We start from the raw sequence: 25,568 nt of genomic DNA, 5'->3' as shown, positions 1-25,568 counted from the left end.
AGCTCTGAAATGTGCTTTTTCTAACTATGTGTGTATATATTCTAAGATTATTCTGGCTCATTATGTTCTTTCTAAATTAATAAATTATACCTTGGCAAAAAGATCATATGTGTTCTTGTGTGATGTATGTTTTTTCTGCTATATATCAGATGCCTTTTAGCTGTGTTAGTTTGCCTCAGAAAAAGTTTATCTCTCTGGGCTGCACCTTAACTATATAAATTTGTTATAGTCCAAAACATTCTCTAGCATCCATTACTTACCTAACATCCTTTTGGACAAGACTTTGTTCCAGTCCAACATAAGAACCTACTATTCATTGTTTGCTTTCATACAGAAGCAGTATTTTCAATAAACATGACATTTTTCCCATTGTAAAAAGTTGGTATAGAGAGCCTGATTACAAGGGTTCCTTTACATTAAATGCAGATGAGTTTGGCTTGTTGTTTTTGTTTGGTTTTTTTTAATTGTAGAGTTTGTCTCGGTTGCTTTAATCATACAAGATAAAAACAGTAGAACAAATGACCAGAAGAGGTGATCAATACTACAAACTCCTTCTGATCCTCAATTATTCTGTTTAGAGTGTAAGTCCTTCTGGAACTTATGGGAATTTGATTTGAGGCCCAAATTCACAAAGATATTACAAAGAAGTATCTAGCTTTCAAAGTTGGCGACTGGGTGAATTCTACTACGATTCTACTACTATTCTACTATTGCCAGCCGGATGCAGGTCATCCCTCTGAGCCGAGAGCATCTCGGAAAGCAAAGCACACGGCGGAGGTGCCACGCAGCTCCCACCGTCCTCTTCCTATCAAATCTGTCCGATTTGATCTGTCCGATTGGAGAAGGTCTCGGCTCTGAGCGGGAAACTCGCGCTGCTCCTTCCCCTCGGCATCTCCGCCGTCTCTCAGCATCCTCCCCGCTCGCAGGGCGGGCGCTGCGGCTCCGCCCGCCCGGGCCGGGCCCGCCCGCCGGCGCTGAGCGCGGAGCGACCGCGGGGACAGCGGGGACAGCGTGGGGACAGCGGGGACAGCGTGGGGACAGCGGGGACAGCGGAGGGACAGCGTGTGGGGACAGCGGGGAGCCAGCGGAGGGACAGCAGGGCCGGCAGGGCCAGCGGGGGAGCCGAGGGCCGGTGCGATGCGGCGCTGGGCGCTGCTGGCCGCGCTGCTGGCCGCGCTGTGCGGGCCCGCGGCGGGCGGCGGGCGGCGGCGGGCGGCCAGCCTGGGCGAGATGCTGCGGGAGGTGGAGGCGCTGATGGAGGACACGCAGCACAAGCTGCGCAACGCCGTGCAGGAGGTGAGGGCGGCCGGGGCTCCCTGCTCCCGCCGCTCCCCGGCCGGGCAGCATCCCCGCGGCGGCCCTGAGGGAGCGGCTGTGGGCGGCGCGGGTTCCCCGGCCCGGTGCGCGCCGGCCCTCGGGGCTCGTCCGGTGCCATCCCGGGATGGCATGGCATGGGATAATGGGATGGCATGGGATGCAATGGGATAATGAGATGGGATGGGATGGGGTGGGATGGGCCGGGCCGGGGCGGCGGGCAGAGGTGCGGGCCATGGTCCGGCTGGTGACAAAGGGACAGAGCGGGGCGAAGGGAGGAGCGAAGGGAAAAGCCACGGGATGGTCTCTGTGCCGCGGGAGCTAAGGAGCACCAGGGCGTCCCGAGCCGGCATTCGGGGCTGTAAGTGTCCTGGGAATGTGTGGAGGAGCAGCTTGCCTGCGGTGCGATTGCATGTCTTGATCTGAAATTGCTGGCCCGGAATTGCCCAGGATCTGTTTCAGAGCCAGAAATTGAGACCAGACCCCAAACCAGTGTTCTCATATGGTTGTCAAAACACCTTGTCCCTGCACTCCCCTTTCTTGTGGGCTCTTCATTCCTCTACCTCTTAAGAATCTTCCTTTCAAGTTCTCTTCTCCTCTCGTTCAAAAATATTTAATCTGCAAAAACTTGTAACTGACAACCTGCTGCAGAAACAGACTTGGTTTACTATAATTAAATTAATTTCGGGTCTTTTGCTGTCCTCTGGATGGTTTCTGAAATCTACCACCGTTATCCACTTCATTTAGACTGCAAATACATTGAGACAAACCATTCTTTACAATGCTGTGAAGATGTTAAGGGTGTAATCAGAATTTCTGTCTGTTTTTCTGTAGTCGGTTCTGGGTTGCTGCCTGGGTGCAGCGCAAAGTGTGAATTGTTTGAGCAGAGTCTTAGGAGATAAATGGTTTGCACTTAGAAAGATTTGCAGCTGTTATTTAAAATAAACAGACACACCAAAAGGAGGGATTTTGTCTTGGGGAAAATCCTGTTGTTCATCCTGGTTGAACTTTTGGCCTCCTAGCTCTGCAAATAAAAGGACAGATTTATTCTTGTGTGTTTGCAAGATTCACGCCCTTCTTCATCCCACAGAAACAGCAGGAACTGAAACAGAGAATTAAATTCTGGATGTGTGCACCCTCATCTGCAGGGTTGACTTGAAGGGGCTTTTGTTTCTCTCTCCTCTTGTGAGGAGATTTTCTCTTCTTTGTCAGAATGGAAAGTCTGCCTGGAGTTTTCTGCAAAGAGCAGAAAGCTGGGCTCTCCACTGACACCAGCCTGTGCAGATACCAAATTGCCAGTGGCCTGCACACTTTTTTCCCTCCCAGGGACTGGCTTTGCTTTACCAGCCCAGAGCTGAAGGGTTTAGCTCTGTTTTTGTGGCCCCTGAAAAGAGCAGCTGCAGGCAGTGTCTGGAGCAGGTAGTGTCAGTCACTGGGGCCTGCGCAGGAAGCATGGCTCGGCCTCTTTTGTGACATTTTTGCTAGTTTTCAGTTGTTTTGTTATGTTTTTCATAATTTGGCAGATGGAAGCCGAAGAGGAAGGGGCAAAAAAGCTGTCAGAAGTCAGCTTTGAGGATTTACCTCCCAACTACCATAACGAGTCCAACACGGAAACCAGAGTGGGCAACAGAACTGTTCAGACCCATCAAGAAATTGATAAGGTATGAGAAAACTTGTATATGGTGAGCTCTCCATTCTTAAGCAGGTTTTCTTCAAACCTCCCCTGCCCCAGCCCAGTTTTACATGGTTATTCACAAAATAATTTGGAGTGTAAATTTTCCTGATGATAATTACTTTGGGGTTTGATTGTATCTTCTGTGCTTGACTAGTCACAGTGTTAAAGACACCTGTCACGAAAGGTTAGTGTGAAATAACAATTTATTTTGAAAAAGGGCCTGCTAAAAATGGGGCACAGCTACAGCTATTACATGAGGAATGAAAACCCAACCATCTCCTGCTCAGTTGGCTCCTTTACAGTGCCATTTTAAATAGACAGGGAGGTAGCTCTGTCATCTACTTTTCCCCTCTGATTATGGTTTATTAAGAGTGACAGCAAAGTGGGGAAAAAAGAGGGGGTGGGAGTGGGTTAATGATTGCAGGATGTAGGGCTGAGAGTAACAAAGGACTAATAAAAACTGTAGTTTGATATTTTGTTCTTTTCCGGTATCAGGTTACAGATAACAAAACTGGATCAACAGTTTTTTCTGAGACAGTTATCACATCCATAAGAGATGGAGAAAACAAAAGGAATCATGTAAGTGAGCATGTTTCTTTCTTTTGAAAATCAAACAAAAACTTTGGGTTCCTTGTTCAGAAGACTGTGACAGAGTTCACCTAACAAAATTTTGCAATGTTTTCAAACATAAAACTATTGGGGTAAGCAGTCAAAAACATCTGTGTTTTTTAATTAGTTTAACTTTAGAATATTATGACTTGGAAACAGAGTTCCAGTGTTGTGGTTAATAGACATGTTTGACTATTTGTCTGTCAAATGTAAATGTCAAATAGCAAAGGTAGTTACACAGCCCTTTCCAGTGAGTATGGATAAATCCTTTGTATAACAGTGATCTTGTCTTCCATTAAAAAATGCTTCATAGATTTAAACAGTTGAAAATAAATAACCCCAAATCATTCATTTATGAGGAATCTATGGAACAACAGATGGCTCTATTTGCTTTTTATGCCTAACAAGTGATGGACAACTGGTTCTGAAATGCCACTTTGAGGAGAAGGGAGAGAGATGGGACAATAAATCCCCCTCCCCTAAAAATATGGTTGTTTAAGGACTCTCAAAGGAGTTTAAAGATCAAAAGATCAATAATATTCTTTACATGAGCCTTGCAAGCACAGGTACATTTGTTAAACATCAGTAGTCCCATGAGAAATTCAGCACATACCACTGCTTTAAAAAATTGGGTTTTCTCTGGTTATAGTCTTACCAAAGTGGAATATTTTTTGTGCTCTTACTAAGACTGGGCTTGCCAGGTTTCCTCTGAGAGCTGGCTTCATCTGACTAATAGTTTGTGATTTGATTTACTTCAACATATCCTGGCTTTTTTTAGAACTTACCTCCAGTTCTTTCACAGAAGCAGCTCTGTAACTATTTTATAAATATAATTATGGAAATCATTTTATAAATGTAATTATGGAAAAATTATGTCAGTAGGTCCGATTTCTAATGGATACAGAACCTGAAATTAGTGCCTCTTTTCTAAAGTTTTCCCTCTTGCAGGCTCATGTTTTTATACTGCTATTTAAGCTTGAAAATGGCAAGCAGCAACATACAGCACACACAAGCAACTTTACTTTTTTTCTTTTTACTATTAACTTTACTTGTTTTCTTTTTACTATTTTGCAATGCTTGTAGCTTAAGTGAAAACTCAAGGTATAAAATAAATTTTAACTATTCTAAACTGCAGCTAATTCTATACAAAGTGTTAACATCCTACACAGTGCTTTTTAATAAGTAATGAAGACAATACAATTTTTTTTTCCAAGCAAATGTGATCATCACCTTCAAACCCAGTGTACAAAGGCAAACTTTTTATCCTTCTTAGCACTGCAACACAACACTAGTGATTTTCATCATGTATTTGGCTTGCCTGTGGTGGCTAATCATTCTCACAGCTGCAAAAATTACTTCTAAATGAACTTTCTCCAGGTTTCATACACAGTTCCTTATAAGCTTCATATATCAAGGTACAGCTGCATTTTCCATCTGGGAAGTTTGCCTCACTGACCAAGCCAGTGCTGCACGCAGAGCTCTCCCAGTGCTCTCAGAGCTCCAGCTGAAGGATGTGAGGGCTGAATGCACAGATGATTTTTGTCTGATTTCGTGGTGGCAGCCCCGGTGCAGCGCTGGTAATGCTCATTTCCCCCCTCACGCTCATTCTGAACTTCCAGCATGCCCAGGGTACAAACACCTTATTTAGAGGTTGCCAGCTTGGAGGAGAAGCAGCCTCCAGATGTGCTTGGTCCTTGGTTAAGGAGAGAGTGAAATTAATGTGACTAAGAGGTGCCTAAAAGGAGCAAATCTGAAAATGCCTGCAAACTTTAGACATGAAGGGGGAATATGAATCACTTTTGCTATTGCAAGGACAAAGAAATATTGTAGGAGTAATGCCATTAAGAATGGGAAGATTTGGGTTACAGCAAGGAAAGGAGTGGTGCTGTGGAGAGATCTGTGAAGCAGAAGAAAGATTTTGTCCAAGTGAAAAGGCACTGTTGCTTAGGTCTGCAAACTTAACGTGAAAGTCTTGGGAAATGAGTTGCAGAAAACTTTGCACTGGACCCTTAGGTCACTTTTATGTGCACAGATTTTCATACCTGAAGTTTTGTGAGACACTGTGACATGTCCTGGTCACTCTCCAGGCCACAGGCTTCACAGACCACAGGTGGTGGAAAAGTCATTCCACTGGTTCCACAGGCTCAGTTTGTAGCCCTTATTTATACAAGTCAGGGGTTTCCACAGCTCCTGCTTTTCACAAATTTGGTTGGTAGAAAGAAGAATTTTCCAAGCACTGTCACAAACCACATGCTCTGAAATTTAAGCTCAGTGTCATTCATTCCTGCAGTAATTTGTGATAACTGGAGCCCTACCCCTCCCCAGTTTACATTTATTTTCTGTGAGTTATAAGCCTCTGAAATCACTGAAAGCTTTTCACGTGACATTTTTGGGCTTTGAGAGATGACAGAAGAGCCTCACACGAAGGCAGAGAAGTGTCTGCATTGCAATAATAAATCCACTTACTGGCCGCAATGAGAAATCCAGCCCTGGAGAAGCAGCTCCATGGAAAACAGGTTGTGCCTGCATTTTAAATCCCAGTGCTTGTCCTCCTGCAGCAGGTACCAATACACACACAGAGCAGATAAATAAATGTACATAAGCACGTATACGTATATAAAAGGCAGATATGACAGAAGCACGAGGGAGAATCCTCCCCACACAGGCTTTTCCTTCCAGACTGTCTCTTCCTGGCTCTGCATCCCAGCAGCATTCCCCTCGGGCTGCTCTCTGGTAGTGGGGGCTCCTCTGGCAGGGCTTTTGTGCCTGGGGCTCTTTGGAGTCTCCACGAGTGGGGCTGGGCTCGTTGCCATTCCTCAGAGGCACTGCATTTCTGCGAACCCCAAGTGCATTCCCAGACTCACATTCACTGTCTCAGATGTCACTGAGGGCTGGCAGGCACCCCTGTGGATGTCAGGCTTCAATCCAGCACTCTGTGTCCCTATAGAGGCCAAACACAGGCAAGAGGTAGCTGGATGGGCATAAAGTCTGTGGAGGGCTTCACATCCATTTGTTGCTGGATTTAAGGCTCAAATACTCTGTAATTTGTTTTCTCAGGGAGCGTTGGGTAGCTTGCAAATTAATAAAGTATTTTCAGTCAAAAGTTCAAGCACAGAGCACAGCAAAAAATAACAGCATTCCTCATTATCCTATGAAAATCAAAATCTTTTCTAGCTCGTTGGCTAGGCCTATATCAGGTGTGATGTATTAGCCTAACCAAGGAAGAGCAAGGATGAAAAATAGAATGAAGCAAAACTGGTACTGGTAAGGTTTGCTACAGAAATATTAGTTGCATTTCTTCTCACTTCCATTCAGAACAGTAATTTACTCTCTCTTCCATTATAAGCTCTCTCTTGTAATTCAAAGCTAGTGTACCCAACCTTTTTTCTTCTCTCTAGTACTATGATAAATAATAAAAAAAAGCAATGCCTCTTTTTAGCTAGGTTGTTTTTGTGGGTTTCTTTGCAGTTTTTGGGGTTTTTTTTCTCAAATTTTAGTAGAAGTATATCTGTTAGCTTTCAATTCTCTTTTTTGAAGGAGATTGTTAATGATGCTGGTATCTAGGGAGTGAGAAGCAGGGAGCTGGAAGAACAGAATGCATTTCTCATTTCACTGCCAAGGTAACCACTTGGTTCCTCTTTGGGCACCTTGTCTGTGATTTCACCAACCATGTACTGGAGCTGCTCTCTCTGAGGCTCATACTGCTGCAGGGACAGGAGTTCCTACCAGTGCTCTGTAGAAAGGAAGCTTTGGAAACTGAGAAGGAAGAATCAATGGAGTGGAAATTGCAATTTTTCCATTAGCAGCACTGCAGGAGAGGAGTCAATGGCAGAAGTTTGAAAATGCAGCATTTTAGTGTTGACTTCTGCTCCCTGATATCTCAGGGAGGACACTTGCTTTGGGCAGTCTTATATTTGGGTCCAATTTTTTTGTTGCTTTTTTCACAGAACTTTTACTCCCTGGTGACTTGCACTCAACAACCTTAAACTATCAATAGACACTGTAAGTGCATTCCTGGGTTGAAATCCAGGTCTCTGCCTAGCCAAAAACCACGTAATATCTAAATCTGGTAGGTTTTGTATATTTAATAATTTCATTCCCTGGTACTCTGAGTCTGCTCTTAGCTGTCCAGCCTGCTCTGCCCCATTAATCATGGGGCAGTGCAGGTCTGTTCTGCACAGCAGCCACCCTTTAGGGGATCCTTGGTGGAGGAGCAGGTAAGGCGAACTGTGCTTGTTTTGGAGAGCCATGTCTCCTCAGGCAGGCATGGTTAGACATCCTCAGCCAGTTCTTAATGTCTTACTGAGCCCCCTTTTTTGGTTCCCTTTTCAGTTTTGGTCTCAGCGGTGTAGAATATGAAGCTTTGGGGCAAGTGGGAATAGTTCATGGGGACAAGTAGCCCGTGTTTGTTAGAGTAGAAAATGATGTGCAAAGGGAAACTGGGTTTAGCTAAAGATGAGAAGAATTGTTCAATTGACATTCTGAGTTGCTCTTATTAATCTGGAGTGTTTTCAGGCTGTGAATCTTGTTGTAGAGAGGGACTTATTCTTGTATGAAGGGGGTGATGGACTGTGTGCATATCTCTGAGACTTCACAGGTAACTCCATAAGCAGCAAGTGCTCCTTAGTGATGCAAAAGCTGTTAAGGGATTTAATTTAGGTCATGGATGAGAGGATGGCAGAGTATCTAAACCCAGTGGTTTTGACAGCCATCTGATGTTCACTGGGCTGTGGCCAGAAGCCAGTCTGAATGCTGGCCTCAGTAACTGCAAAGGGCTGCCAGGAGGAGTTTGAAATACAAGTGTCAGGCCTGATCCTGCACAAAGAAACTTCTCTGAGGAGGAGGGTGGGGAATCCCTGTAATTACCAGGGGCAGGAGAAACAAGGTGCCTTTTGCTGAGGGTGAAGCCGGGCAGGTGATCTGGCTGGAAACACACCCAGCCATGTCAGAGAACACAGATCAGTAGCTTTTTGGGTTTTTTTTTACTCCCCTCTTAAATGGTGGCTTAGATTTCCAGACAAGCAAACTCATGGAACAGCAAAATGGTTATTCCTAATTAAAGGTATCAAATCCTGTTCTTGTTTGTATCAGTGGGAGTCTGAAGCAGTTTAGATAACTTTAGTAAATTTACTTGGTTAGTAATGAAAAAAATAGTAAAAGAGTGACTAGGATTTCTCTCATATTTCCTGTTAGTCTAGTTTAGTTTGTTTTCTGTTGAGTTAGGGAAACACAACTATGTAGTACTAATAGACATTCCAAAAGTCTTCATTAGCAATTCCAGTCTATGCCTGTATTTAGAATTGGTAAGAAATTTGCCAGATCCTCATGTGCTGTAATGTGGTATTTCTATTCCAGCTAAACCCCAAAGAAAAAGAATATTTTTATCAAATTGTTTGAACTGTCACCTCAGCGTTTTTCTCTCCCTAGGCTGTTACTCTTTGAGTAGCTAAATACCGAGTTTGGGGATCCAGGGCTGTGCAACTGGATTTCATGGACCATGCCCAAGTCATAGGGAGATATTAAAGCAAATCACCATGAAAGATTTTGTTTTCTGCCTCTCCTAGATCAACCTGTTTATTCTAAGAGAAATGTTTGGGGCTCTCTTCTCTTTCTGGTAACATCCATCCAGAAGAGTGAATCTTTTATGTGTGCTGGTGGCAATTTTGTGATCTGGTGACATCTGTTAAGAGATCATAGTATGGATTTTCTCCATTGAAGGTTCATCAGCAGTGTTTCTTTCCTCTTGCCATACACATGTAGCAAATTACCCATGAGAGGAAAAGCTTTAAGGCAAATGAGAATTTTTTTTCCACTGGTTTTGATTACGTAACTTAATCCATTGGCTCCAGCAGCTGCTTATTTGAGATTTTAGCTGAAACCATGTTATCTAATTAAGTAGCAAGCCTTAGCTGGAAGGGTAACAACAGCAGCTAAGGCTTTAGGAAATACAGGCTACAGCATTGGATGTATTGCAGAGGGTTTTTTTTTTTTAATCTTTTATTTGCCTCTGTTATAATTTGGACTGGTTGAGATAGATGCAGAGGATGCAGATAAATGGGTTAAAGTTGCTTACATCTGTCTTGTCATAGGCAGGGTGGCAGAATTTGCTGTGGCTGGGAGGTTGGAACAATAACACATTGTTCCATATATGATGAGCCTAATGTAATCTTTGCCTGGACTTGAGGAGGGCTAGATTCTACAAAATCTGTGGAATGATACTGGTTTTACACCAGTGAGTAGGAGGAAAGAGAACGAAGGTGATCAGTGATTGCTCAGCATTTCCATTTGTGTAGAGTCAGGAAGAGGTGTGAGATGTTACCAGTCCAGCTTGAAGGTGTTCTGCACTATGGTTTATTAAGCTAAACCATGGAAATTGAAGGAAAATGGGGAATTGAAGTTGTGTCTGTTTAGTGGAGAGGAAGGAGAGCTCTAGAATGGTGTTGTTATCATATTTCTAGAGTCCCATACCTTCTGGGTGGTTTTCTCACGAGCAGCTCTTCACAGCAGTGTTCCTCCTGCTTCTTCATCAAGGCTCTCCCTGACCAGCCAGCCCACCCCCTTTTATCCCAGTTATCTTCACTAGCCACAGCTGCTGCCCAATTAAGGCCATCACAGCTGCAGCCCATCTAGAACAACTAGGATTGGGGCAAGGCCACTTATACAATACATAGATTTTACCAGGACTCCTACTATAGAATGGTGGTTTGAAATGCAGTGCAATGCCTCGAGAAATGCATTTCTCTGTCAGCTGAGTGAGTCTCAACTTTGTCCTTGCCCCCATGTGACTCACAAGGAGCATTTTGGCTTCTTTTGTGGAGCGAGTGTCTGGCTGGCCTGCGAGAGGCTGAGTCCCTGATGGCACTGAGGGACACCACTCTGGTGATGGCATCACTGTGGTTCCTCACCTCTGCAGCCCCCTGCCCTGTCCTGATCCTCACCTTCAGAACAAATCCCCTTCTCCCTTCCAGTCACACATACTGTAATGCAGCAGCATGGTTGTGCTAAAGGTACACAGGGTGGGGTGGGAGTTCTGGGTCTGTTTACTTGTTATTCTGTGTGGAAATGACTCAGAGCCTGCTCCTGAATTTCTATCATATGAGGAATCCCTCAAAATTCTTCCCTTAGAAAGCCCAAGGGGAGGAGCAGTATCTTAGGACACGGTGGTGTCAGGCAAAGGGGAGCCTTAGTGATTTTCCTGGATCCCAGATACCTGACATCTGTCAGCAAGGGAAGGTTTTGGTCCCCTGGTGTTTCTCTTGGACTTCATACATGCTGGAAATCTGCAGTATGTTTGTATTCTCATGTTCCTTTTGGAAGGACAAAAAGAGTGTGCTGAAGACCCTTTTTCGTTTCTTTCTCATTTGTGTTTGTTTAGAAATGGAATGAATATTCATGGACATCTCATGTTGTCAATATCCTCTAGGCACATGATTTCAGATGGAAAATTAAATTAAGGGAATAATAAAATAAAAGAGGCTCTTTTGTAATCCCAGCAAATGCCCCAAAGAGGAGGTCTTGACAAAGCTTCAAAGAGTCCACACCTATGACCCAAATATCTATTTCAGCCTTAGGTAAACATGGATCTCATGTTCCAAAATCCTTGCATGCTGGAGATAATTTATTTCAATGCTGTTGCCGTAATTCAAACCTCTTCTACTTCCATCTGCAGCTCATGGAAAATAAACTATTCCATTTCTTCTACAGTAAAAGCAGTCTCCTACACTGTCAGCTCTGCCATGGGCAAAATCCACTGAATGTGGATCCTCACCAATGTACTGCTGTTCAGTATTATTGTCTTTGGCTGGCACCTCTAACAGAATCTGTTGAAGTCTGTTGAAACCATAGACTACCAAAAAAAGCACATTATAAAGGAACAAAGCCCATAAGATTCAGGGTTTGAAATCAGTTTAGTGAGGGACGGGGCACAGGTCAACATCTTACTCTTGGTGTGCTACTCTTAATTTGGTGGTGAAGATTAGCCAGCAGCTATTAAGTACAGAAATCCTGTTTCCAAAGGCTTTTATTTTCCTCCAGCTGTTTCACATCCTGGCTGCGTACAGCTACTCTGCCTTGTTTTGCTTTTACAGATTTGCAGAACTGCCATAGTTGAGTAGTGAATCACAGGAACTTCTTTTTAGCTGCCAACTGCAGAGACAAGAGCAGCCTGCAGTCAGACCCAGCTCCTGGGGAGTATCACTGCCTCCAAGCTGTGTCTGTGCTCACTAAGAATGGCACTTCACAGGTTTGTGGCACAGCCCTACAGTGGCTCCACAGCTGCTGCTGGAGCTCAGGGCATTTGGAGTGAAACCCAGGCTCTGTCAGAGCACGAGTGCTTAGACACTTCTGGTTATCAAAGATCAAAGAGTTGCTGTTCTCCCATCAACAGATCCACAGGTGGATGCATTTCTCAGTTAGCACTATAAATTGCAGACTTGTTAGGAAAGCTTTATTTATAAATGTGCATCAGTATTTTGACCTCACTTATGTATAAATATGTATACACACACACATAGACACAGTCCTTTTCTCCTTTCCTAGTTAGCTAGCTCTTAGTTTCCAGACTAAGTTAATTACCTGACAGATATATAATTTATTAAATTAAAATAGTTCTCATGTGCCCTCTTTGATACCACTGCAAACCAGATTGAAATGAGTACTTGGCACTGTGTTTCCTACACAAGAGCATTTGCAGAAGCTGTAGTCCTGCCAAGATCAGGTTCTTTTTACTGAGGAAAAAGAAGGGTGAGGGAAGAAAATGAAGTGGCTGCTTCTGCAGAGTGACCTGCTATTAAATTATTACAAGGCATACAGAGAGGTTTTGACCAAGAGTGAGCAGAGCATGGTCTGAGAGCACCTAGGTACCATTTTTCTCACTATTCTGAGGCATTTGCCAGGATTTTTTTTTGTTTTGTTTATTTAGGTTTTTTTGGGTGTAGTTTCTTCTTTCATTGGAGTAAATTCCTTGAAGCCGTGGATAAGATTGTATTTTATTTATTTCCTCTTTTGCCATTGAGCATTAACTGCACCAGGGTGTGAGCAGTGCCAGGATCACTGTTTGTGTGGGGGAATAAGCAGGTGGTGCAGGAAGGGATGCAGTTCTTGCCCTGGTGGTGAGCAGTTTATTGGGGATCACAGCCTGCCTCAATAATTCCCTTTTTGACACCATGTTAAGGCTAACACAGCTGTGTTGCTTTGGGTACCTAAAGCCAAGCTCAGGCCACTTTCAGTTATGTCATGTAGACGTATTTTGCCTCCATTTATATTGTCCCGTGTGGAGAACCAGAAATGAAGTTTTCCCAAATGAAATGTTTCCGGGAAATGGGGGAGAAGGAATCGGATGGGATTAGCTCTATGGAGAAGTTCAAGGCAGAGCCTGGGGACTTGTTTAGTGTTGTTTATGGGTTCTGAGCTCAGCAGGCACATTCCTGTAGAGCAGCCACCCAAGGAGCTGGTGTTCCCCACAGCCCTGACCCCCAGCACAGCTCTCAGCTCGTGTCTGCTCTTTTTAGGACGTCTCTTTTTAACAGAAGTTCCTGATTTTACCAGTGCTGTGTGCTTGGCAGGACAGCAGTGAGAGACTTGTGCTGCTGGAAAGTATTACAGAGGTTTTGAGGTATTTCAAGGCAAATTAATCCATATCTCATTAAAGACAAATGCATTGCATGCCCTGTCTAGACAACGGAGAGATTAGGAACTGGAATGCTACTGCATTTCAAATTTAGGTAGTAGTTTCCATAAAGCAATATTCCATTCTATGTAATTCTGCCTTTTTTTTTTTTTTAATACATGTAGAATATAAAACAGGTTTTTATGCTTCTTTTTTTTCCCTACTACTCAGCAGTTTTTGCCATCTGCTGCAGTAATGGAGAGCAGCCCTGCGTGAAACAACTTGCAGAAATTGAAACAAAACCTAGGAGGGGATTGGTAAACACAGAAATGTTAACTCTTAGGAGGACTCACTGCTGAGGGATGCCAGTGCCAGTGTGACCATGGCACTGCAGCCACAGCAGGAGCTGTTGCTGTCTCACTGGTGCAGCTCTGGCACTGTTCGGGAAGGACCTGTGGCTGTGGTTTGTGGAGGCTAACACTGAGTTTCACCAGAGTTACAGGTTTTTGAGAAGGGAATTGCTTTGTGTGAGGAGTTTTTAATTAACATGTAAAGGGGCTTTTGTTCAGAGAAGCTTTTGGAGGACAGTTGTCCCGAAATACAGTGAGAGGTGCTCCCACGCATTTCCAAGGTTATTACTAAAACTCATTTTCTGATTGTCACACCAGTTGCTCTAGTGGAATTGTTTCCTGTGCTGTGTTTCTGCTGGCAGAACTTCCTCACCTCTCCAAAATCATTGATTTTTGCCCCCACACTTCGTGGCTCGAGCGCCTGAAGTGCACAGAGGTTTAGGAATGAACACTTTGGAAGGGCTGTTTTGGCTTACCAGCTGTGCAGAAAACAATCCTGCCTTTCCCCTCAGCTCCTGCAGGAGTTTATAGGCACAAACTCTACCTGGATCACAACAGGCCAGCAAACTGAGCCATGTAGATTACACAGGGAGGGGAAAAGGGGTTCTCTTGCGTGAATCTCACCGTTCCCATGCCAGAGAACCACAGAAATGTTTTCTATTGTCATGGCTGTGCCTTCCTCTGCTTTTTTGGCTTCTAAACAAAAGCGTAAAGAGCCCAGGAGAGAAAGTCTCACTCAAGACAGTCCCAGACAAATATTGGCTGAAGATATGAGTAGTGTTTTGTTTAAAGTTACCTTTGAAGAACTTTGTGAGAATGTGGAGGCAGGGTGAGTGTGAGTGGGGAAAGGATAAATCAAATGCCAGTTGTGTATTTAAAATCAATGAGTCCATCTTGAAGGTTAGTCATCATCAGAATATTTTTTAGTCTACAGTTAGGGTTTTAATTAAGGATTAAGGGGAAAAAGATGAAAGCAAAATGAGTGTTATTTCAGTACATACTGTATCACCAGCAAAACAGCTTTAAAGGTATTGCCACAGTGAGGCACAGAAACCAGAGAAGCACTGCCAAAGACAGTGGGTTTCTGTATGAAAGCTGGTTAACTCTGCCTTGTTGTTCTCCTTTCGTGACTTGAAATGAGGAATTCTTGGCTTGTCCCTGTTTCTGCTCCCTGGTATGGGCAGAGGTGACGTGGCCCACCCTGGGCTGGGCTGGGCTGGGTGCAGTGCATCAGCCTGTGAAAAATGCCTATTTTATGATTGGCTTTTGGCAAATATTGAAATGAATATTATATGGGTTATGTTAGAAAGTGATGCTGTATTAATTCTCGTAAGTAGAGCGTTAAATATAGTTTTAGGTTATAAGATAGTGTTAAAATAGAATCTATGCTATGTAAGATACTTTTCTAAAGAAAGGATTCACCCCAGATAGCAGCCACAGGACACCTGAATCTTTCAGAGAAAGAGAATTTATTGCCCCATTATCAGAAATAAACTTCTTCCTGCCTCACGCTGCCCTGAAGATGCTGTGAGGATTCAGAGGAAGAAGCTGACACTGCCCAGACAGAATCCTGTGTTTGAATGGAATTTATGCATCATGTATGAGGTGTATGAATATGCAACAGGCTGTTGCTTTTAAGGGTTAATCCTCTGTTAATGTGGGTCCTTTTTCAGGCTTATTTTGCCCAGAAAAAGGTACCTGGACTGTCCATAACTCTTTTGTTTTTATTGTCTCATATTGTCCTAATCCAAATTGTCCAAATTATTATTACTCTAATTATATGACTATTTTAATAACCATTTTATTACTATTAAACTTTTAAAAACAAGCGATGATTGGTGTTTTTCACAGAGCCCATTCTGCAGAGCTGCCTGCAGCCCCTTCCAGCCCAGCCCATGCTGTGGGTGCAGGCTGGCACATCACACAGAGAGGAAATTCTCCTCTTCTGTTCCTTTCCCTGTGTGCAGAGCCCTGGGGGAAATGCTCCTGTCCAAGCTTGTCCCCCAGCTCAGGCCTGCTCAGCCACACCTGCCCCGTTCAGCTATCACCAACATCACTCACTGCTGTATTTTCAAATAAAATGGACACTAATCATTCTTTAGGAAAGCAATAATCTTTGACATAATCTACCAAAGACAAGAAACCTGACATTTCTTTCAGCAGCAGTTGTTTCAGCAGACATAGGAACCTTTTCAATTATTTTCAATTTTTTTTTTTGTTTTGTTTTTTTTTTTTTTTCCCTGTTGGTTTTGGAAGAGATCCTAATGCCCAAATAGCTTCCAGGTGCTGCAGGATATTCACTGCAGAGCACAGTATTATAGTGAGAGTCCACAGGATGCTGAGTGTGTCCTTGCAGGTCCATGGCATGGGTTCTCCATCCTGGCCTCTGTTGTTGGTGTGTCCCAGTACACCCATTGATAAACAGGCAGTGCTGCTTTCACTCTGTATTAATCCCAAACAGCCTCTTCCTTTGCCACAGCATTAACTGTTACTACGCCAGAAGGGATTTCAGAGAGGTGTGCAGCATTATCAGTGTGCCTAACCCTGTCTGCAAGTTATCTGCCCAGCTTGTGTGCTCTGCTGCACATCAGAGGCCACCTCTCCTTCTCCTCACTTTACCTTGTTGCTCCTGCAATGACAAAATATTCTGAGAAAATTTGGTTTTGCAGTTCCAGGAAAAAATGGATTATTCAGAATGTGCTGCAGCTGATGATGGTGTTCAGATTTGCTCCTTGTCCAGCAATTATTCTGTCTAAGGGTAGCTGAATCAGAAAAGCTCTGTTGCCTGATTAAATAAGGAAAAATAAATAATTTTAAAAATACATGTAAGCACAACTGAGTTCTGCATGAACTCTGGGTGTCTGTGGAGTGTGGCACACAATTTCACAGAGCTCATGTGAAGGGAAGCCTTTTCCATGCCAGGAAAGAAAACCACAAAGGGATTTTTTTTTTCCCCCTGACTGGAAACTCTCATAAAACTGAATGTCTGAACTGGTGGGACACAATTCAGTAAGAGGAAAAAGTTTTTTGGTGTGGGACTCATTAATTCAGGAGGAAGCAGCAAGTGGAGAATTGCAACTTTGGTGTTAGGTGGTTTTAGAGCAAGAGTTATTCCATGAGCTTAGAGCAATCATGGCAAGGTTTCTCCTTTGTGGAGAAGGACAGCTGGAAAACCTGACGGCAGCAAGACCTGGCTGTGTGCCTGAAAGGGGATGGAGCAGCACTGAAATAGTCTGTTCTGGTATGGTTTATACAGAGCATTCATAAAAGCTACAAACACAAAGCTGGCCTAGCTGCTGAAGAGAGGAGGCTGGCTGCTCACCTGGAGCACAAAACCTCCAACATACCGCATAGCATTTGGATATTTGGATTTTGATCCACCTGGTTATGTAGCAACAGAAAAGAAAAAAAAAATAAAAAAAGAAAGAAAAAAAAACAAAACCCACACAGTACTGGGATAATGAAGCAGAAAAACATTTCAATAATTTATAACAGCCTAGGCCTGGTGATACTAATTCCTTAAAACAGCTAAAATTACTTCTTCTGAATTATAAACACATATACTTAAATGTTGAGTTGTGGACTTGAAAAGAATCAGGCCCCAGACTGTGTTTAGCTTCTGTTCTGTGTTCTGAGTAATCAGTCTCAAGCTGCACCAAGGGAAATATAGATTGGATATTAGGAAAAAGGTTATTTACAGAAAGAGTGATAAAGCTCTGGAATGGCTGCCCAGGGAGGTGGTGCAGTTCCCATCCCTGGGTGTGTTTAACAAAGCCTGGATGTGGCACTGGGGGCCAGGGTTCAGCTGAGGGGTTGGGGCTGGGTTGGACTGGATGATCTTGAAGGTCTCTTCCAACCCAGTGATTCTGTGAATTTGCACAAAATGAACGCAGTAAACTGCTGGAAAACATCAGAGGTGGCCAGGATGGGTAACTTAGATGAGGCTGGTTCCTGCAGAGCAGCCTTGCCTCGCCCAGGGCAGGAACCCCCAAATCTGGAGGAGATCTGAAGGAAAGGAGAATCTTAGTGGGAACTTTCAGTAGAGCTTGCACAGCTGATCAGCAAGTGAGATTAGTGTGTGCCAAAGAGCAGTCAAGTGCTTAATTCAGAGAATCCAGGCATTTTTGTGTAATCCCCTTTTCCTTTTCCTTTTTTTCCTTTTTCCTTTCCACTAACAAAGGTAGAATCCAGCGCTGGGCAGGCCATAAACAGGTGACTCAGAACTAGGAGCTATTCTTCTGTTGACTAACTTGTTTCCAGCCCAGAGGAAAAAAAATATTTAGAGAAGAGGGTTAATCACACAGTTTTAAGGAGGTAACCATGAGATGGGAAAACACCCCCTCCCTCCCTGTGAACCAGACATGAGGGTGCAATAATATATCACTCTCACTGTGCTCTCCTCACTGCCACAAGCTCAGGAGGTGAAATTTGAGGCCAGAGGATTTAGATGAGCCGGGGAGAGGGCACTGCTCTGTTACAGAGCTGTGATTGAACAAAGAACCCCAGCAAGCTTTTTGTCTTGGTTCCCAAATAAGAAATATAATCAGTGAAGAACTTGTGGTGTTTCAAGGAGAATGAATTTTGATAAATCACTCTTTTATCCTTTCCTCCAGGAGTGTATCATTGATGAAGACTGTGAACCAGGGAAGTATTGCCAGTTCTCCACCTTGGAATACAAATGTCAGCTCTGCAAGCCCCAGCACACAGTAAGTGCTGAATGAGATGGGGTTTCATGTGATCTTTAGAAACTCAGTAAGTTACTGTTGCTAATGTCAGCCAGTCAAAATTGACAGAAAAGAAGCTGCAAAGCTTTCTGCATGAGGGTAAAATAAATTTTCACGTTAACAGGGAGTAATTAAAAATCAAGATTGAAATGGCCCAACACCGACCCCCCTCCCCACATTTCTTTTCAGTTCTCAGCAGAACACTTGCAGGCTAAAGAAAGTAAAAGCTGGATCGTGTGTTGTAAAGTGAGCCCAGGCTGAGGGAGGTGGGATCACCTCCCTGCCCTAGAAGCTGGACAGCTACAGAGCATTTTCCTCTTTAGTGGTGCCAGTGCAGTGCTGCTCCTTGCCCTGTGTTCAGCATCCTGTGGGATCCACTGGAAAAGAAACACAGCTTTTGTATGGCTGCCCACACAGGGAAAAGCTGCTGAAATGCTGAGCTGCTAGGAATGTTTAAGATTGTTAATCAGTCTACCTAAAAAAGGAAACAAAGTGACACACACGGCTCTTACTGGGTTGATTCCTGAGGTTTGTATGGTTAAAACACTTGGGCAATTGTCATACAAAGCAACCTTTAGCTAGAAATTCACAAAGAGATTTTTTTCTGAGAGTTTTTTCAAAGACTGTTGGTTACCAATGAGGTCTGGTTCTTATTACAACTAAAAAACAGGTTTTAGTAAGACTTGTTTTTTGCTTTGCTCTTTGAGAACAATTCTTCTGAAAATTTTGTTTAGTTCCGGACTGCATTTGACAATGGAAAAAAATCAGTAATGTTCTCCACTGGTGACATTTAATTTATTAATTTTTTGTTTGATTGCAGAAGAGAGGAGCCCAGGGAGAGCTTAGAGCAGCATTTCAGTGCCTAAAGGGGCTGCAGGACAGCTGGAGAGGGACATCCTGCAAGTGCATGTAGTGACAGGATAAGGGAGAATGGCTTTAAATTGAAAGAGAGCGGGGTTAGATGGGATATTGGGAATTAGGAATTGTTCCCTGGCAGGGTGGGCAGGCCCTGGCACAGGTGCCCAGAGCAGCTGGGGCTGCCCCTGCATCCCTGGCAGTGCCCAAGGCCAGGCTGGATGCAGGGCTGCTGCTCTGCTGTGCAGGTTCCTGCCTGGCAGCAGTTCCATGTGTGCTTCAGCTGAGAAGTGAAGCAGTTCTACCTCACCAGTGGGAGTGTGACATTTATTTAAAGTGGACATTGTGGTGCTCAGGCCCAGGGCCCAGTTCTGAGCACAGCCGTGTGTGATGCCCTGCTCTGGGTGCTGCAGTGCCAGTTCTGTGTGTGTGATGCCCTGCTCTGGGTGCTGCAGTGCCAGTTCTGTGTGTGATGCCCTGCTCTGGGTGCTGCTGTGCCCAGTTCTGTGTGTGATGCCCTGCTCTGGGTGCTGCAGTGCCAGTTCTGTGTGTGTGATGCCATGCTCTGGGTGCTGCTGTGCCAGTTCTGTGTGTGTGATGCCCTGCTCTGGGTGCTGCAGTGCCAGTTCTGTGTGTGTGATGCCCTGCTCTGAGTGTGGCTGTGCCAGTTCTGTGTGTGTGATGCCCTGCTCTGGGTGCTGCTGTGCCAGTTCTGTGTGTGTGATGCCCTGCTCTGGGTGCTGCAGTGCCAGTTCTGTGTGTGTGATGCCCTGCTCTGAGTGTGGCTGTGCCAGTTCTGTGTGTGTGATGCCCTGCTCTGGGTGCTGCTGTGCCAGTTCTGTGTGTGATGTCCTGCTCTGGGTGCTGCTGTGCCAGTTCTGTGTGTGATGCCCTGCTCTGAGTGTGGCTGTGCCCAGTTCTGTGTGTGATGCCCTGCTCTGGGTGCTGCAGTGCCAGTTCTGTGTGTGATGCCCTGCTCTGGGTGCTGCTGTGCCAGTTCTGTGTGTGATGTCCTGCTCTGAGTGTGGCTGTGCCCAGTTCTGTGCCCAGTTCTGTGTGTGATGCCCTGCTCTGGGTGCTGCAGTGCCAGCTCTGAGCCCTGCCCTTGCCTTGCAGCCCTGCTCTCGGGATGTGGAGTGCTGTGGGGAGCAGCTCTGCGTGTGGGGCCAGTGCAGGAGATCCATTTCCAGAGGGGAGAACGGCACCATCTGTGAGAGCCAGCACGACTGCAGCCCTGGCACCTGCTGTGCTTTCCACAAAGGTACCCAGGCTTTGTCCTGCCCAGCTCAGAGTGCAGGACTGTTGGTGTTTGGCTCTTCTGAGCCCAGGGGTATCGAATTTGCATCTGACTCCATTCATATCAGAAGGTTAATTAATTACTTTATTATACTATATTATTCTATACTATGTTACAATATATTACATTACACCTAAACTGAATCTGCCAATGCTCACCTGCTCACAGTGCCCAGAATCCCGTGGCTGTCACCCACAGTCCCCACACACACACACACACCTGGCCCTGACACCCTCCCTGTGGGTGAACAATCTCCATATTGCATTCGATTTGGCACAAACACAGGAGCAGCAAGTGAGATAAGAATTGTTTTTCCTTTCTCTGAGGTTCAGAGAATGTGAATCCCAAGAATATTCTTGCCCCGCTTTTCCCTGTGGGCCTGCACAGGGGAAGTGGTTAAATCTCTGCAGAATCAGGAGGTTGTTGTCCCTTGGCCTGTGGAATGCACTGGGTTGACTCCATTGGAAACCTTGACAGAATCAGGAGTGAGAAGCAGCCTGGTGGGATGCATGCTGGTGAAAGCAAAGCCTGTTGCACACTAGAGATGAGACCAGCAGCAGAAGCACAAAAAAGTTCATTTCTAAGACGGAGTTCTGTGTCAAATTTACATACAATTACCAAAAGTGATAGGATTACAAATGTGCAGAAGGAATTAATGAGCTGGCTGCAAGTGTCTTCTCCTTCCTCTCAGCAAGCAGCCCATCAGAATCAGGCTGCAGACACATTTCACAGCCCGAGTTTCATGTGAGCCTTCCAGGGCATCACACCATGCAGTGGGGACCAGGCAGCCAAGGGACACACAGGAATGATGCTGTCACTCCACGTGGGAATGTGAAAGTTGATTTACAGAAGGGAGCACAGAGGAGAAGGTCTTGGGCCTGAAATCAATCCCCAATCCTCTTTGGTGGGGTCCAGTTTCCTCTGCTGTTTCGTACCCACTGCATTTATCACAGCTCACCTTCATTTAGTAGTGACAGCACACAATTCCAGCCAGCTCCCTACACCAGGGACATACTGCCCCAGCTTTTTTCCTTGCTGAGAGCCAGAGCAGGCCTTGTACTGATGGCTGGGCCTGGTGGATCAGGCTGCAGGGCATTCCAGGAAAACAAAGGAGAAAGCTCCAGCACCATTTAAAAGTGAAGAGAATCTGCTCAGCTTCCCCACGTTAAAATTGAGCATTGCATAGTGGACCTTCAATGCTAAGTAAGTTTGGTTAGGAAGGAGAAACATATATAGTTATTAAGAAAATTTTATATATACACTGAGATATATAGATATATATCTCAATGTATATATCTCAGTATATATATATATAGTAGGTAAGAACATTGATGAATATTGACAGAATACTAAAATTAAGAAAATTTTATATCTATATATAAATATAGATACACATATATATAGTAGGTAAGAACATTGATGAATATTGATAGAATGCTAAAATTAAGAAAATGTTATATCTATATATAAATATAGATATATATATATAATAGGTAAGAACATTGATGAATATTGATAGAATACTGTTTTATATCTCTATATAAATATAGATATATAGATATATCAGTAGGTAAGAACATTGATGGATATTGATAGAATACTCTTGTTAGAACATAAAATAGTGCTGTTGATTAATAGCAATGCATTTTTATTCTCTATGGCTCTCTGCTTTAGCAGGGCTTTAGGGTTTCTCAGGTCAGGCCTAACCTCAAGGCTTTTCTCCATCACTGGAGAGTTGCAAATGATTGTCCTAATAAAGCTGTGTATTTTTATATAAAACTGTGGTAAACTGTGGAGTATTTGCTGCTCAGTATATAATGTTTTGAGACTGGGAACTGATAGGTTATGTGCATTAAAGCACATGTGTCTGTGCATGCACACACATATATGTGGTTTTGGACCAAAACTGATTGAAAAACTTAGAGTTTGAATTCTTCTCATATTTCATCCTGCCATATGAGGTGACTGAAGACAGGAGGAAGAAAGGAGCTTTTCTAGGAACATCTGGAAGAGCTGAATTCCAGATTGAGATTGGGAGTTACTGACATGAGGAAACCCAAAGGACACAGCCTTTTTAAATAATGTCTTACACAGGCTGAAATTCAGAGAGTGCCGAGCCCCAGGTGCCATCAGACAGCTTTGCCCACAGCAGAATTGATAAAATAAATCGATAAAATATTGATAAAATAAATATCTGAGTTGTAGTTCTTGTAAGCTCATTAGTTTCTGAACAATTGCTCTGTATTTGCAGCCTCTGCAAAGAAATAGAAACAAATAACAGGGTTTAAGATAGAGAGGTATGTGTCTGTTCAGATTTCAAACCTGTTACTCATTGCAGAGGATTCCCTGTAACGTTCATTTTCCAAGGGATGCTGTGCTGCCTCGAGAGCAGGCTCTGAGTGGGCTGATCTTGCTCATTAAGGATGAACTTCAAATGCCTTACTCCCACCTAGTGGAAAGAACGTGCTCGTGGCTCCCTGTCACGAAAGGGAACTGGAAAAGAGATGGAGCCTCTTTTTATGTCGTGCATGCGGAATTAAACATGGGGTCACCCCAGTTTAGCAGACAGCTAAAATGCCTTTCCCTTGGCCTGCAGAGCTCCTGTTCCCTGTGTGCACACCCTTACCTGAGGAGGGAGAGCCCTGCCATGATCCTTCCAACAGACTCCTGAACCTCATCACCTGGGACCTGGAGCCTGACGGGGCGCTGGAGCTGTGCCCCTGTGCAGGGGGCCTGAGCTGCCAGCCCCACAGGTGAGCACAGAGCTGGGCAAACACGTGCCTGGGAGCTTGGCAGGGGGCTGTTTCTGTGCTCAGGAGCTACAGAACTCTCATTCTGCCTCACTAGAAAAGGTTTTGACAGTTTTTGCTTTGTCCTTCACAGATGTGCCTAATTGAGTTTGGCAGCACATGAATCCAGTGTGAATTAAGTGTGTGAATTAATGAGGCTGGTACTGTTTTTTAATCAGTCAGTGCTAGCAGCTGTTGAAATGCATCATTCCAATTTCATTCTCTGCATGCAGTCCCTGTCCACCAACTCTCTGTGTGAGACTGGGTTTCTGTCAGATTTTTGCTTGTTTTAGAATGTAAGATATGTTAAAAGAATTTTAATACAAACTTTTCATGGGTGATGCTTTTAATATTTCTTTTAAAGGAGTTATTTTTATCGTCAGCAATTTCATTGGCAGAAAGTGAGATCATTTCAGTTTTGCTAAAAGCATTTTTACAAAACCTATGTTTTCTATGAAATAAACACTCCAAGTTTTCTCCTACACTTCCAGCATCATATTAACTTCCAACAAGGCATCATAGCTGGGATAGAGATGCAGATTAATATTTCTCTCTTCTCTGTCCAACTCTGTGTTTTTTCATGCTTGAAAAGGAATTGGGTAACATTTTGTTTCATAAATGTCATCAAAGGAAGCAAGCAGAGCTGATTCCATCCTATCCCATCAGAACCAGAATTGTTGTTCGTGTGCCATTAACCTCAGGGAAGGTCTGTCAGCAAATGTCAGCTCTAGCAAGAACAACGTTTCAGATGAGGATACAGAAACACAGAAATTAATTGGGGTGTGAATGTAGCTGAACTGTCCAGAAGTTTCTATGGGAATTTGAAGATTCAAGTGACTTTTTTTTGTTACCTGTTTGTTTTGAGGGCCGCTGCTCTTGTTTAGCAGGATCAAACATATTACGCTGTTAGGATCTCTGTATGTGGAAATCACATTTATAACTCACCAGCTGCCAAGCATGTAAGAATCAGGTGCTTGTGAAGTCAGCTGGGGTAGATCCATTGTGCATTTCACATGTTTGCCTATGGGGAGGGAATGGAGAATTTCACAGACAGCAGAAGAACACAAAACGATGTCCTGTGTGACCAGATGTGCCTTTTCCCAACAGCCACAGCACCACATCTGTGTGCCAGCTGTCTGCCAATGAAACACAGCACACTGAAAAAGAAGATCCCCTGATCATGGATGAGATGCCCTTTCTCAGCTTGATCCCTCAAGATCTCCTCTCTGATTATGAGGAAAGCAGTGTCATCCAGGAGGTGCAGAGAGAATTAGAAAGCCTGGAGGACCAAGCAGGTTGGAAGGCTGAGCCTGAGGCAGCTCAGGAGCTGGTTTTGGGAGATGAAATCTAAAGCCCAAAACACCAGTTTAGTTAGTTATTTCTAGATTTATTTTTGTTTAGTATTTTGCTTGTCTGAACCCTGAACACACACTACTGGATAGAAGTGCAATAAACAAGGTCTTCAAGGAGCATCCTTCTCTGTGCACCAAACCTGCATGTCCCTGTGGAGTTCATGCTGCTGTGGAATTCATTCAGTGCCTGCTTCAAACCTTCTGCCAAATGGGAACCGTAGGAGTGCTCTTCTGGATTTGTACTTTCCTCTTGTATGTCAGAAATAAACTTCTTTGTACTTGTACTCATTAAAGAATACACACAAGCATCAATTATTTCAAGTTACTCGAAACTATACAAGTGATCTTTGAGTATGGATGTTCAGAGTTGTTTTATTTCTCTGGGGAAAGAACCATCTACTCTGACACTATTGCAGTCATAAATTTTAAGGAATTTTTAAAGGAATTTAAATTTTTTTCTTTAGAATTGTATTTTTAATATACTTCAAAGGCACAAATCTGTGCATGTTACAAGATGTGATTATTTTTACCACCTTAAAAGGTCATTGATTTAAAAAATCAATAGCCAGCTAAGAGTAAAATCTGACCCCCCAAACTCCCCAGCTCCCAGCTGTCTCACCACTTTGCCACCATGGCTCCTCCACTATTAATGGTTTTCTGCTAGATTTCTCCATCTGTTGTTGCACATGGTAAAACAAGATGTGAGGGTCCAGCCAAGGAACTTTCCATGGTGCTTCTTCCCAGATAATCCCAATTGCTCATGTCTAGTTTGGAGCAGCAGATCACCAGTAACCAGAGCAGGTATAGGACTGTGCCACTTTCCCCACTTCTGGTGTAAGAAGGCTTTTCAAAAAATTCCTTGGGTACCAAAATTAATAATGAATAGCCATTGTAATTATAAACAGGGAGGATAATATTTCATTGTAACTGTCTTAGTTGTGGTTTAAGGATTCTACAACCCATTCTCACACCAACACACACACACAGACATCATCT

The 25,568-nt window shown here is 43.9% G+C and overlaps 1 protein-coding gene across 1 annotated transcript; it reads left to right on the top strand.

The window, feature by feature from the left end:
- Nucleotides 1-1,092: 1,092 nt before the first annotated feature.
- DKK3 (dickkopf WNT signaling pathway inhibitor 3) lies at nt 1,093-25,117 on the top strand. Its single transcript, XM_058807450.1, has 7 exons — nt 1,093-1,296; nt 2,838-2,975; nt 3,485-3,568; nt 18,169-18,261; nt 20,251-20,395; nt 23,028-23,184; nt 24,328-25,117. Exons 1-7 carry the CDS (start codon nt 1,138-1,140, stop codon nt 24,569-24,571), a joined length of 1,020 nt encoding a protein of 339 aa, XP_058663433.1. The 5' UTR covers nt 1,093-1,137; the 3' UTR covers nt 24,572-25,117.
- The last annotated feature ends 451 nt before the right edge of the window (nt 25,118-25,568 follow it).

This window comes from Ammospiza caudacuta, chromosome 6 (assembly GCF_027887145.1).
Source record: "Ammospiza caudacuta isolate bAmmCau1 chromosome 6, bAmmCau1.pri, whole genome shotgun sequence".
Lineage (NCBI taxonomy): Eukaryota > Metazoa > Chordata > Aves > Passeriformes > Passerellidae > Ammospiza > Ammospiza caudacuta.
Note: the sequence above shows the minus strand (reverse complement) of the source record. Positions and strands in the feature narration are given on the sequence as shown.